Source organism: Echinops telfairi, unplaced genomic scaffold (genome assembly GCF_000313985.2).
Source record: "Echinops telfairi isolate 266 unplaced genomic scaffold, ASM31398v2 ScPeMD7_18;HRSCAF=68, whole genome shotgun sequence".
Lineage (NCBI taxonomy): Eukaryota > Metazoa > Chordata > Mammalia > Afrosoricida > Tenrecidae > Echinops > Echinops telfairi.
Genome location: NW_022103915.1, coordinates 38,881,097 through 38,894,017, shown reverse-complemented (window position 1 = coordinate 38,894,017; position 12,921 = coordinate 38,881,097). Strand labels below are relative to the sequence as shown.

At 35.3% G+C, this 12,921-nt stretch overlaps 1 protein-coding gene across 1 annotated transcript in view; it reads left to right on the top strand.

Moving 5' to 3' along the window:
* GPHN (gephyrin) overlaps positions 1-12,921 on the top strand; it is a 292,262-nt gene that overhangs the window by 28,220 nt on the left and 251,121 nt on the right. Inside the window, exons 3-4 of the mRNA XM_030884864.1 lie at positions 589-861; positions 2,213-2,317. Coding sequence (XP_030740724.1) covers positions 589-861; positions 2,213-2,317 — 378 coding nt within the window. The remainder of the gene's footprint in view (positions 1-588; positions 862-2,212; positions 2,318-12,921) is intronic.

Genomic DNA, 12,921 nt, shown 5'->3' with positions numbered 1-12,921 from the left:
GTTCATACTCCGCTGTGCCAATGTACCCATTACTTATTCAGTCAATTCCCTCTAAATGAACATATGAATCTTTTCTCATTGTAAATAGTCCTGCAAAACTTGAATATATGTGCACGCATGTGCGTGTGTGTGCGTATTTTTCAATGTGTCTGTGGAGTAACAAATCCCTTCAGTAAGGTCGCACTGATTGACTTCGCCTCTAGCAGTATGTGAGAGTGCATGCTTTCTTACATCGTCACCCACTACTTAAACGTTGTCTAACTTTTGTCTATTTGCTACTCTCATAGGATAGAAAAGGTATCATAATGTAGTTTTATATTACATTTTTCCTATTATGAGTGATGTTGAGCATCTGAATATATGCTTAGATAATGTTGAAGTTCTGTGTTTTATGCAGAATATTATAAAATGTGTTATATTGTACATTTCATATTGCAAATGCATTGCTTTAAATAGTATTCTTTATCCTTAAGGTCACTGAGGTAAAATGCAGATTCAGATTCACAAATAAATCTGACTGACAGCAGTTTTTTTTTTTTACTTAGAAAACGGTTCCATCTGCATATTTTTTCTTCCCCTTGCATACAGGAATGCTTTCAGTTCATACTGCCAGCTCTACCTCACGCCATCGACCTTTTACGCGATGCCATTGTAAAAGTAAAGGAGGTGCATGATGAACTTGAAGATTTACCTTCCCCACCACCTCCTCTTTCCCCTCCTCCCACAACCAGTCCCCATAAACAGACAGAAGACAAAGGGGTACAATGTGAGGAAGAAGAAGAAGAGAAGAAAGACAGTGGTGTTGCTTCAACAGAAGACAGTTCCTCGTCACATATAACTGCAGCAGCCATTGCTGCCAAGGTAAGCCTTTTGAGAGAGACCCAGAGTTCTAAAGGACTCACTGGCAAATATACTGGTTTCCTTCCTCTATCCATCCTGTCCCCCCATAAGTTTAGTACCTCTTTAAGGTCTCTTAAATAACTTGGGTATTCATGATGTTCTACCCCTGTGTTCCCTCCACTATGTAGAGTGCTAAAGATAATAACATTTGTCTGAAATCTGAGGCATCAAAGATATTGCTGTTACTTACTGGACTAAATATTGCAATGATAAACAATGTAGCATTTTAAAAGTTTTTGGAGATAGCACTTTTGGCGCCATATTAAACATATAGCATTCATATGTTCACTGTGTCAAAAATTCATAAATTCTTATAGGAACAGCAAGTGAGCTAAAAATTTTAGATAAATAAAAATGAATATGAGAAAGATTAATAAATATTTCTTAAAATACAAAGCTTTTCAACAATGTTGAATTTTCCCTAACTACACACTTATTCAAATGTTACTCAAAACAATTACCTTAGTGGTATAGAAAGCAACTAAATATAATGTGTGTGCTATTTTAATTGAATAAAGTAGAAAATAATAATAAAGTGGTACCAAAATATTAACAGATTTTTCTTTGGGAAATTCTGAGGGTAACTTGAATACCATGTGGAACTTGAATAAGTTGGTTTTCTTAAAGTTACCGAATCTGATTAACATAATAATCTACTTTATATGTTTCAATGCCTTTAGAAAGTAGCATATTACTTCTAGGAATGGTGATTTTTTTCCCCATTGGTTGAAAGCATGAAGATTGGAATTTAATTGCTATTGGAAGTAATTCTTAGCGTTTTATAAATCATCTTGGTATTTCGCTATAAACATAGCAATCCTAGAGAAATCCTTGTAAACTGTTCACACAACCACAGAGGTATTTTTACCAAACCCCTGATAATTCTGGCTCCATATCCCATCAGTGATCCATAAAGTTCTTACTTAAGCCTACTAAGTATTTAAGGCGCGCACGCGCGCATGTGTGTGTGTGTGTGTGTGTGTGTGTGTGTGTGTGTGTGTCTGCCTCAATGGACCTGAGTGTGTGTGTGTATGTGTGTGTGTGTGTGTATTTGTCTGCCTTAATGGAACTGAGTAGTGAAATAGGGTTCATTTTAAAGCCATATGTTCTTTTACGCTTACTCTGAAAGAGTAAAAATTATAATCAATGTCAATCTTTCTAAAGAGCTAATTGTATCACCTTACATTTGGAAAACATTGGCATTTCATTGTTCCATTTGTTTTTACCATTGTTTTCTTTCATCATTTTGCTTGTATTGTTTCATGTTTTCCTGTCACAATATTCATAGTTGTTATATGTTATACATTTGAAGCCTCCATTCTACACCAGTCCTGCTGTTATCATGGCACACGGTGAGCAGCCTATCCCTGGTCTCATCAATTATCCCCATCATGCAACAGGCAGTACAGATGAACGGGTAAGACATCTTGGAAGACGTGTTGTTATATCTGATGGATCTTCAATGTGCTTTCCCCCTCCAAGTCCTCCCCGCCCACCACCTCACACTGACACTGTAAGAGCCATGGAGTATAATCCCTGAAGGAACTGAATGGAACAGGCTGTCCTGTGCCTGAAACACTGTGCAACCATCGAGATCCTACAGTTTGGGCATTGCACTTTCATCACATGAATTCCAAGAAATGCATTACTCATAAGTTTTTGCTTTTATTTTTATTTAGCAATTTCATCACATATCTTTAAATAAGTTACCTGGTTTAATTAAGATGATCCCTTAGGTTTATCATTTTAGGTCTTAGAATCTAAACAGATTTGTCAAACTAATATTGAATTTGTATTAAACTTCACTTTTTCCTCTTGATCATTGAATCTTATTTTCTTTTCCTTCATTATGCTCTCATTGTAATTTTTGAGAGAATTGTCTCTGAAAATTCTGTGATTCCTAATCTTCATATAAAAGTTTTTAAGGATACATATTATTTGTGTCTCCCACGGGTCAAATGATAGTTCTCAAAAATCTACACATTAGATAAGATAAACTTAGAAGTATAAATCATTAAACTGTGAAAATTTGGACCATGGCTACAAATGGTAATATGTATATAAAGTGAGAAGATTAAAAAGCAGAAAAAGAAGTAATAAAATGAATTTTGACTTTAAATAATTAGGAGCAATGACATTCAGAATTTAAAAATAAAGCAAAACTCAGCCTCAGTAGTCTCTTGGGAGATAATTTCTTGGGGGCAAGTGAAAACTTTAGCCTTTCTACTCAATTAGCCAAAAATGGTTGGAGAGAAACTAGTTTAATCAGATTAATTCACAACTATTATGTGTATTCTCCAGATACAGCATATTATAAATTATAAACATTTCGATCTAAATCAAATTAAAAAATTCTAGTCAGCCACAGCAATTATAATCATGCTGGTTCTCAACCTAAAGTAATTGGAAGTGGATATATTTATGACTAAGGTTTTATTATTTTATTCTGAGTTTCAGGTGAGTATACCAAAAATGGTATGAATCTTTTCCGTCCTAATTCTTCCAAGGATTGATATAAGTAGTACTATTCACAGGATAAAAGTTAATCTATCACATAAAATGAATATCTTAAAATGTAAAAAAAAATGTTAACAGTTAATTCTCTGGAGAAGCTCATTGAAATAGGCTAAAATCAAATGCAAATTACCTACCAGAGGGAAAAAAATTAGTTTCCCTCAGTGGATCACATTTGGCGGCTTTGAGGGCCACACAGAAGGATATGATAAATCCAGGGTTCATGATAGCAGTATTGATGATTGTAAAAACCCCATTCAATGGGATCTAATAACAGGATTACATATGAATGTATATAGTGGATTGTGTAAGATATGGCCCAAAAAAACTATAGGGTAAAAATAATAATAAATATGCTTTCCTGGGGATATCAAAGAGTTCAAGAAGAAAGAAAATCTTTAGAAATTAATTGTGGTAGCAGTGTACAATACTTGATGTGACTGCACTATGGAATGTTATGATACCTGCAAGAGCTCCCAATAAAATTATAAAATTAAATTTAAAAGAAGAATCTGAAAAGTATTTAGTTTAAAATCAGAAGATCAGGACATTAGCTCTAATTGCACCATTTAATTAAATATGGGGAAAATTACTTAAGATTTAAGCTTTAGTTTTCTCATATATAAATAGAAATAACAATTGTCTGCATATCATAGGATGTTATTATCTACAGCAAATGAGATAATTCATATGGTTAAAAAATATATAAACTTTGTAAATTTAGACTTGAATTTTGTAGAATTCTTTCTAGTTGCAAAACATTCATGTTACAAAACTGATAAATTGTTCCAGCCCATAAAATGTACAGTTTAACGAGCTGTTCTATTACTTCTATATGTTCCTAACCAAATCGTGACCAATAAAATAAAGCATAATCAATGTACTGACTTTTCAGAACTGACTGAATCTCATTACTCATTAATGCCAAAGTAATCAATTTACTGTTTCAGGAGATAAAGAATCTTGAGGAATGCCCCTTGTAATGTTAGTTTCCTCTCCAGCATCCATATCACCTTCTCTCTTCCTAACCCTACACCAGATTTCCAAGTCAGTGTTTGGGGTGGGTGAGGTGGGGGTGGGGGTGGGGGTGGGGGCAGAATTGACTAACCCAACAGGGCAGATTCTTACTGACTTACTATAACCAACATACCCATTTTACCTATCCATTTACTAGTTAAAGAAACACATGATTCAGTTAAGTCAGAGCCAGCAGGTCTCATCTCATATTTTATTTGAACTATCAGGAACAGAGCCCTTATTTGTTGAAATGTACAAATCCAAGAATTGCCTTGGGAATGTCTGCTAATAATAAGCTGATCATTTGGGGAAAAAAAAAAAAAAGACCTAGATGTGGAAGGAAGAGAGAGAGAGATTGGCCCTGGCCATAGAGTTTGAAGCAGTAACACAAGCCCCTTTTGAACTATGCAGTATTTCTTTACTCTTTAGTTACATAAGCTGATAAATTATTTTTTATTTTTAAGCTAACTAGAGTTGGGTTTTCTGCAACCAAAAATCATCTTAACTAATACATCTTATCTTAAGCCATACCGTCTTATCAAAGAAATTAAAAATCTCCCTTAACGTAACAAATACATCAAAATAGGAAGTGCTTAAGTTTCATATTTAGATGAGAACTAAAACCTGACACAGAAAAAGAGAGCAGAGGAATATAATACAAAGGAGGAAAAAAAGGAAAATAAATCTTGTCCTTCTGAGATTGCAAGATAGGTGTGAAGGTTTTTCAAGGAAAAGGGATCCAAATCTGAAAAGACAACCTGTGCTGTGTAATTTCAAGGGAACGGTTAGATTAACAAATCAAAGGCATAAAGATAGGCAGAGGAAGAATTTAAGACAGAGGGAAAATACCCATGGAGATTAACAGGACATCTTGTCTCACTGACAGAGAAATTAAATTTTCTAAAGAACAAGTCCCAAATAGTTATGATGCTCAAATTCTAGTGGATGCAAGAAAGTCTCCTCCTCACCCTGGGAAAAAAAGCTGGTGGTTTCCCCTTGGTAAAGGCTGTGAAGAAAACATGTATCAACTCCACGGGATCACTGATGAAGAATATTTCTGGCTCATGTATTTGGAATCTGAGAGCCAAAATGTTAAAATCAGCAACCTGCCATTCCCATAGAAAAAATGGCACCATTACAAAAGGGCAAAGACACAGTTGTTTTAGTCCTAAAATGGATATAGCTATACTTGGTTTTATAGACTTTTATCTATGAAGGTTTTGATGTATTAGAATAGTAATTGTTGAATGTTAGTCACTTTTATAAGTATTTTACATATAGCAATTATTTACATAATCCTCATTTTACCTTTGAGAAGTTTGAAGCTTGGAGAGGTTTCAGGTAATATAACCAGCTAGACCAGCAGTTCTCAACCTGTGGGTCGTGACCCCTTTGGAGGTGTAGCAATGAAAATAATTTTATGGTTGGGGGTCACCACCACATGAGGAACTGTATTAAGGAGTCGTGGCATGAGGAAGGTTGAGAACCACTGAGCTAGACTGACATAGTGTTTATGTCCACACAGTGTGGCTCCAGATCAGCACTCTTGGCCACTGTACTATAGGGTCTCTCGATACAAAAGGCAGAAACAGAATAAGTCTTGAAGGTAACTAGTTTTAAAAACTCTTCGTGAAAATGAGAATCATGAACTTTGGACCCTGGTTTGAAATGTTTTAATGATAAGCTTCAATGCAAGTTTAAGAATTTTAAACAATAGAATGTGTTTACTTTGGATATTTACTGATATGAGCAAAAGAGCCTGAAGCTGTAAGCAGCAGTTGAGAGAAATATATTTAGATAAACCCACTGTGTTAGACCAGGTTGACTAGAGAAACTAATCCAGGGACACTCATGTATGTATAAAGAAAGAGCTTTATATCAAGAAAACATCCCAGCCCAGTCCAGATCAAACCATAAGTCTGGTATTAGTCCATATGTCTGATATTAGTCCATAAATTCCTCTTTAGATTCACATAGCACATGTAGTGATGCCAAATTCAGGAAGATCACAGGTGGGTGGAAAGTCTTGTGGTTCCAATGCCGGTAGAAGCATCTCAGCGCTGGCCCCTCCAGCTCTGAGTATGACTCCACAACAGGAAGATGAATTGGAGAGTGTGCTCACCTGTACTGATGGCAGAATCCAGAGAGGAACTTCCCAGAATCCTCATGATAAGGCCACACCTACACAGAGGCATCATTGGCTGTGACCTGATTGACAGGCTAGACTCCACCCCTTCACTCATAATGCCCTCAAGTTGACACAAAATTATGTAACTACCATACCCATAAAGCTAAGTATTTTGGATGGCATAGAGTATCATGTTTTATAAGTAGTCATAACACCCAGAAATAGAAAATAAACCTATGTCAAAGATTTTGTTAAACATCAGTTAGTAAGAGAACCTTCAAACTGTTACAGCTAGCACAAAGGAGAATTCATAAGATAAATACGTGTATGTACAGTCACAGCATTGAGATGAATTTATAAGGAGATAGAAAACGTGGGTCAGTATATCAAGGAAATAATCACTTGCTCCTCAGGATAAAATTTATTTGCATTTTTATGGACAAGAACCATTGCATTACTAACAGTTTTCTAAAACTTGCAGAATTACAAAATAGGTAAGGAAAGTGGGAAATAATAAAATGTGCAGGTAATCCAGACAGGGAGGCAAGTTGGGACAGTCTCATAATCTTTTTGCCAATCTCCCCTGCCCCATGATCATACTAATCATGAATTGGCTGAGGCTATTACTGTAACCAATAAGATAAGAATCAAAGACTGTAACATTTTTACTGCCTGTGGAACATAACTATTTCACAAGAATTTTAATCAACATTTCCTCTGAGCCTAAAGCTATTATGCACAAGGAGGACGGTGGCAATCTCTCAGTCTTCCTATTGCTGTTTTCAGTGTTGTTATTAAGTGCCATGAAGTCGCTTCTGACTGTTCTAAAATAGTTACATTAATAACAGTTTACGTAAATTTAACCTAAGGAAGGCTGAACTGCTTTTCTGTTAGGATAACCCTTCCCATACAATTTAAAATTTTAACACATTAGCAAACCTTATTGTATTTTTCAAATCTTTTTCCTATGCTGGAAAAAAAATGAATATTTGTGAATTTTAGGGCCCCTCTGGGGATTTCATGTCATAAATAAAAAGATATCCTTTTTTTTTAAATGTTTCCTATATTTAGGGTCCAATTTTGAATTGTCAAAGGAAATTTAGATGCCTAAGAAATAATTTCTGGTTGCTTAAACAACAACAATGAAAACAAAATGCCACACTTTTTAAAAGCATATACAGTTATTAAGAACCTTAATATTATTAAATTATTAAGAACTTTCACTTATTTCATAAGTGAAGAACTGTTTGCTTTTTTCCCCTTTAGATAGTCAGGCACATAAAAAGTTAAAGCACAAAAAGTACTCTTATAAAACAATATTTCTTTTATGTAAACATTTTACAAAGATCACATAAATGTCTAGATGAAGTAATTAACTAATAACCCAAGGAAGAAAGCCTATCAAAATTAAATGAACTTTCTGACATTCTAAAACATTTCATAGTTAATTTTCAGAGTTAGATATTATAAATCAAAATAGATAAAATTCACTTTTCAGTTTTGTCTTTGGGTCCCTCCTTTCACATATTTGAACAAATTGATACTTGTGAGATTGCTCATCTTTTTCAGATGATCCATAGTTAAACAATATCTCCGTAATAATATTATGATGTAATTCATGTTAACATGCAATATGTCAATCGCTTTTTTTGTATATCAAATTTTTTCTTCAGTTTTAATTTTAAATTTACTAAATACTAATGTTTAACATATACATTTTAAAAAGCTCTTCAGAGTACTAAATAAGTTTAATGTGTGAAAAGAAATCCAGAGACTAAAAAGTTTATAATAATCACTGCTTTCGGCCAAAACATTTTCTTTCCCCTTGAAAGAATAAAAGCAAATACTCAATTGTATCTAGCACTATTTTTCCTAGTATAGTCTCAACCAATCATATTAAGTATAAGTGAAAGTGACTAATTTGATTTACAGGGAAAACTTGCCAGGTGGATAATTGGGAACTGTTAAAAACAGTTTAGCAGACTCACAAAGCTCAAATACATACATGATACAACTTTCCACAAGCACATACTATCCTCTTATGATTTGTTAAAAAGCAAGAAAGGGACATAATCATAAACATGTCCCAAACTATAACAACTATTTTACAGCAAATAAATTTCAGCTGAAAATATAGGTGTGAACTATTTCAGTGCTCAACTGTTTGCCTAAAAGTTAGTGGTTCAAACCTACCCATAGACTTCTGAAGAGAGGCTTGAAGGTTGGCTTTTGAAAGGTCATAACCTTGAAAACCCTATAGAGCAGAATAAGGATTTAATTTATTCAGACAAATGAATTTTTCATAACCCTAAGCATTATATAAAAGTAATATTAGCTTATTTAATCAATAAAACTATATATGTTTGGGGAAAACAACCCCAGAAGAACCAATTGTTGACATATATCATGCTTAACATTGCTAAATCAACTTGTTTTTTAAGCCAAAATTATTAAACCAGTCTTATTTGACAAAAGTGTACATTAATTATATGAACTTGGATTATTAAAATATGTTAATTCACTTCAATTAGGAACCTTTGTAAGTCTAACATGTAAAGTTATAGAATGTTACATTATCCATTTTCCTTATGTGGAGAAGTTTTAGGAACAATTTATTTAAGCCAGTCAAGCCAAAATCCTCTAACTTAGTAGATAACGTTATTTAATGTATTAATACTTTCGACGGACAGGGAAGTATTTCATACTCCAGAACAAGGAAAGGGCCTTTCTAGGTTATATACATACAGGCACAATACATAATTTCTCAACTTTAGTCACAGGACTTGAGTAAACACAAAAACTCATTTAAAAAAATCATCAGGTTGGTTTTCTTTGTGGAAACACCAAATTCTCAATTTATTTGAGCTCAAATAAACAAGTAGACAAATAAATATAGGCCATCCTGAATTACAAACAAGTTCTGTTCCTAAGTTTGCCTTTATGTCAGAGTTGTTAAGTGTGATTTGTATCTACCATAAATTAGTCAAAACTTTCTTAGCATATAGTTAAGTGTACCTTTCTATGCATAAATGGCATTGAGGAAACTATTCCAAATACGCTTGTAAAACATCTGTAACATTACCATACAGTATTAATCATTATGTTTTGAGGTATGTCACAAAGTAGCACACATTTGTTATTATATGCCATTGAATGTGTTTCAATTTTTTTAATAGGATTTACAGGGTTGGTACTTGTGTTCAACAAGGTTCTCTAGAGAAGCAAAACCAGGACACTTATGATTTTATATATATAGGTTTTCATAGTGAGAAGAAATACAACAGGTAATTAGTCCATATAGCAGTACAGAGGGCTCAGTTCAACTCTTTTGTGGAACAGTTAATATACTGAAGGTCCTTCAACTCATACTGGCTGCTGGTCCAAGGTCAAGGATGCAGACAGAGGAATGAGCAGAGTCAGCCAGCAAACAGAAAACAGGGCAACAAGAAGTTGAGCCTTAGCAGAGGCCAGTAGTTATGTACTTGTCTGGGACCACCTCCTCACAACTAAGTGGGTCCAAGGGGCAGGTGTATAATTGAGGGGTAAATTCAAGAGACATCAGGTAAGATAAAGCATGCAAGAGCTCACCTCTTCAGTCATGACTTCAGGAGCAGAGAGAGACCCTAATGTAATCTCAGGAGCTTATATAATATCCACACGGTAACATGAGGGGGACGAGCTAGGGTAATACATGCAATACGAAGGGGAGGCACTAGAGGCATACATGTGACAGAAAGTCACATATGTAACAAGATAGGTGGACTCTAGAGTCAAGATGGCAGTCTAACCTTGGTCGTCCCTGTGTTGGCTTGACCTTGGGTGTCTTTGAGCTCCTCTTCAAAGGTGCAAACTCTTATCAGAAGGGAGTGGGCCATCCTTAGGGTGGGACAGACAATAGGGTCTGACAACCTTCAGGCAGACCCTTCATGGAGCTGACCCTGAAGCGCACACTGAGCAACCATGTGTTTTCAGACAGCACCTAAAATTTGACATTATTATGGGGGAACATTGTCAGGCATAACTTTTAGTTAAAAGAATGTGAATGGGACACATCTCCAACCCATGAACGTGAAGGTTCCCTCCATGGGAGCCCTGGCCTCCCAGACTCCTTAACAGATGAATGTTGAAAGTTTGTCCACAACACTACCCAGTTCAGTTTCTCACCTACTCCATAAAGATTTACAGTATCATCCCAAAATCCCTACAGAGGGATTCTGTGAGTGGGAATGTACTCAGTGGCAATGGGTTTGGTATATAGCAAAGGAACCAAATCCATTCTAACTCATGGAGAATTTTTCTCAAAGTTGGAGGCAGTGTGTGATCTCCTAACAAGGAGCTCTTTGATATCAGCTAGTTTCAATTCTGTAAGTTATTAGATTTGTGGCATTGAGTGAATTCTCTAAATTAGTGACAGTAATGTTAATGATTATTATTAACTCATAGGCAAGTCATGAGTATTTAATAAGAAAAGAGATATGAAAGTTCTTAGCACAGTACAGAATCAAAGTAAGTAACCAACGTTGGAGAGTTGTGATGTTCACTGGTAATACATTCTTCAAAAAACGAACTCAACTTTCAGGTATTACTTATAGTATTCTTCCTTCACATCTCCCTTCTGCCTTACTGACACTATTATCTTTTGCTTATTCAATTTTTCATCATCCTTTATGGCTTAGCTCAATGCTTCTTAAACGTTTTTTAGGTGGTGATCTCATTTACGGAGATAATTAATGTTCTGCGCCCCCCCCCCAAATGCTCATGCACACAAAAATTATGTATTATTGCAGGACTCCAAAAACTCATTTCCACCAATGGAGTTCGACTCCTATCAACCCTACAGGACAGTAGAACTGCCCTTGGGGACTTCTGAAAATGTACCTGTTTGCCAGAGTAGAAAGCCTCATCATTCTCCCCGCACAGGACAGATACCTCAGATTGACTCCTGGATCACTTTAAAATTCAACATCCTCCAAAAAAGCCTTTCATTACACTAATTTATACTTACCTTTCTTTTCCTTTTACATTTCACTTATTTATTGACCAAATATATATTTGACATTACTATAGATCACTGCTAGAAACTAAGAGTATTTAAACAACGGAATATTTTCTTAATCATTTTATTAGGGGCTCGTACAACTCTTATCACAATCCATACACACATCAATTATGTAAAGCACATTTGTACATTCATTGCCCTCATCATTCTCAAAGCATTCCCTCTCCACTTAAACAACGGAATATTTTTAAACACCGATCCTGTCATTGAGTAACTCATGAGTATATTCTTCTGTGAGCCAATACTTTATGTGCAGCTGTTAGTATTTTCTTAAGATGAGAACCCAGTCCCTTATTTAGTGTATGTTTCATTTTAGGTAATTCTTTGAGATTTATCAGTGGTTCTTTAGGGTTCACTTTGTATGATAAATTCTCAGGTAACATCCTGGTTTAATATACCATCATCTTTCACCTTAGTTATTTCAGTAGCTACTCTTAGCAATTTCACTCTTGATGCCCTATAATTCATTCTTTACTTCACAGCCAGAATTATCTTTAGAGAGCATAAATTATTTATCATGTTACTTGCATCCTTGAACGCTTTAAGCGAGTATCATACTTTAGAATAAAACCCAAACTCCTTGGCATATTCTACTAGACTGCATGATCTGCACCGACCTACTTTTCTAGTGCCTTCTCGTCCCATTCCTCTTCCTCTCCCCTTTGCTCACTAAACTTCACTGAGCTTCTCTCTATAAATCTCTATATCCATCTATCTATGTTGTTGTTATTAGATTCCTTCCAGTTGGCTCCATTCATAGTGACCCTATATACAACAGAACAAAACACCGCCCAATCCTGCATCATCCTCACAATTGTTCTTATGTTTCAGCCCATTGTTGCAGCCACAGTATCAATCCATCTTGTCAAGGGTCTTCTTCGTGCTCTACTTTACTAAGCATGATGTCCTTTTCTATGGACTGATTTCTACTGACAGCATGTCCAAAGTACATGAGATGAAGTCTCATCATCCTTGCCTCTAATTAGGGAGCCTTCTGGCTGTACTTCTTCTAAGACAGATTTGATTGTTCTTTTGGCAGTCCATGGTACTCTCAATACTCATTGCCAGCACCAGAATTCAAACATATCAATTCCTCTTTGTTCTTCCTTATTCATTGTCCAACTTTTAGGTGAATATGAGGCAATTGAAAATACCATGACTTGGGTCAGGCACTCTTTTTTTTTTTAATCATTTTATTAGGGGCTCACACTATCCATACATACATCAATTGTGTAAAGCACATTTGTACATTCATTGCCCTCATCATTCTCAAAACATTTGCTCTCCACCTAAGCCCCTGGCA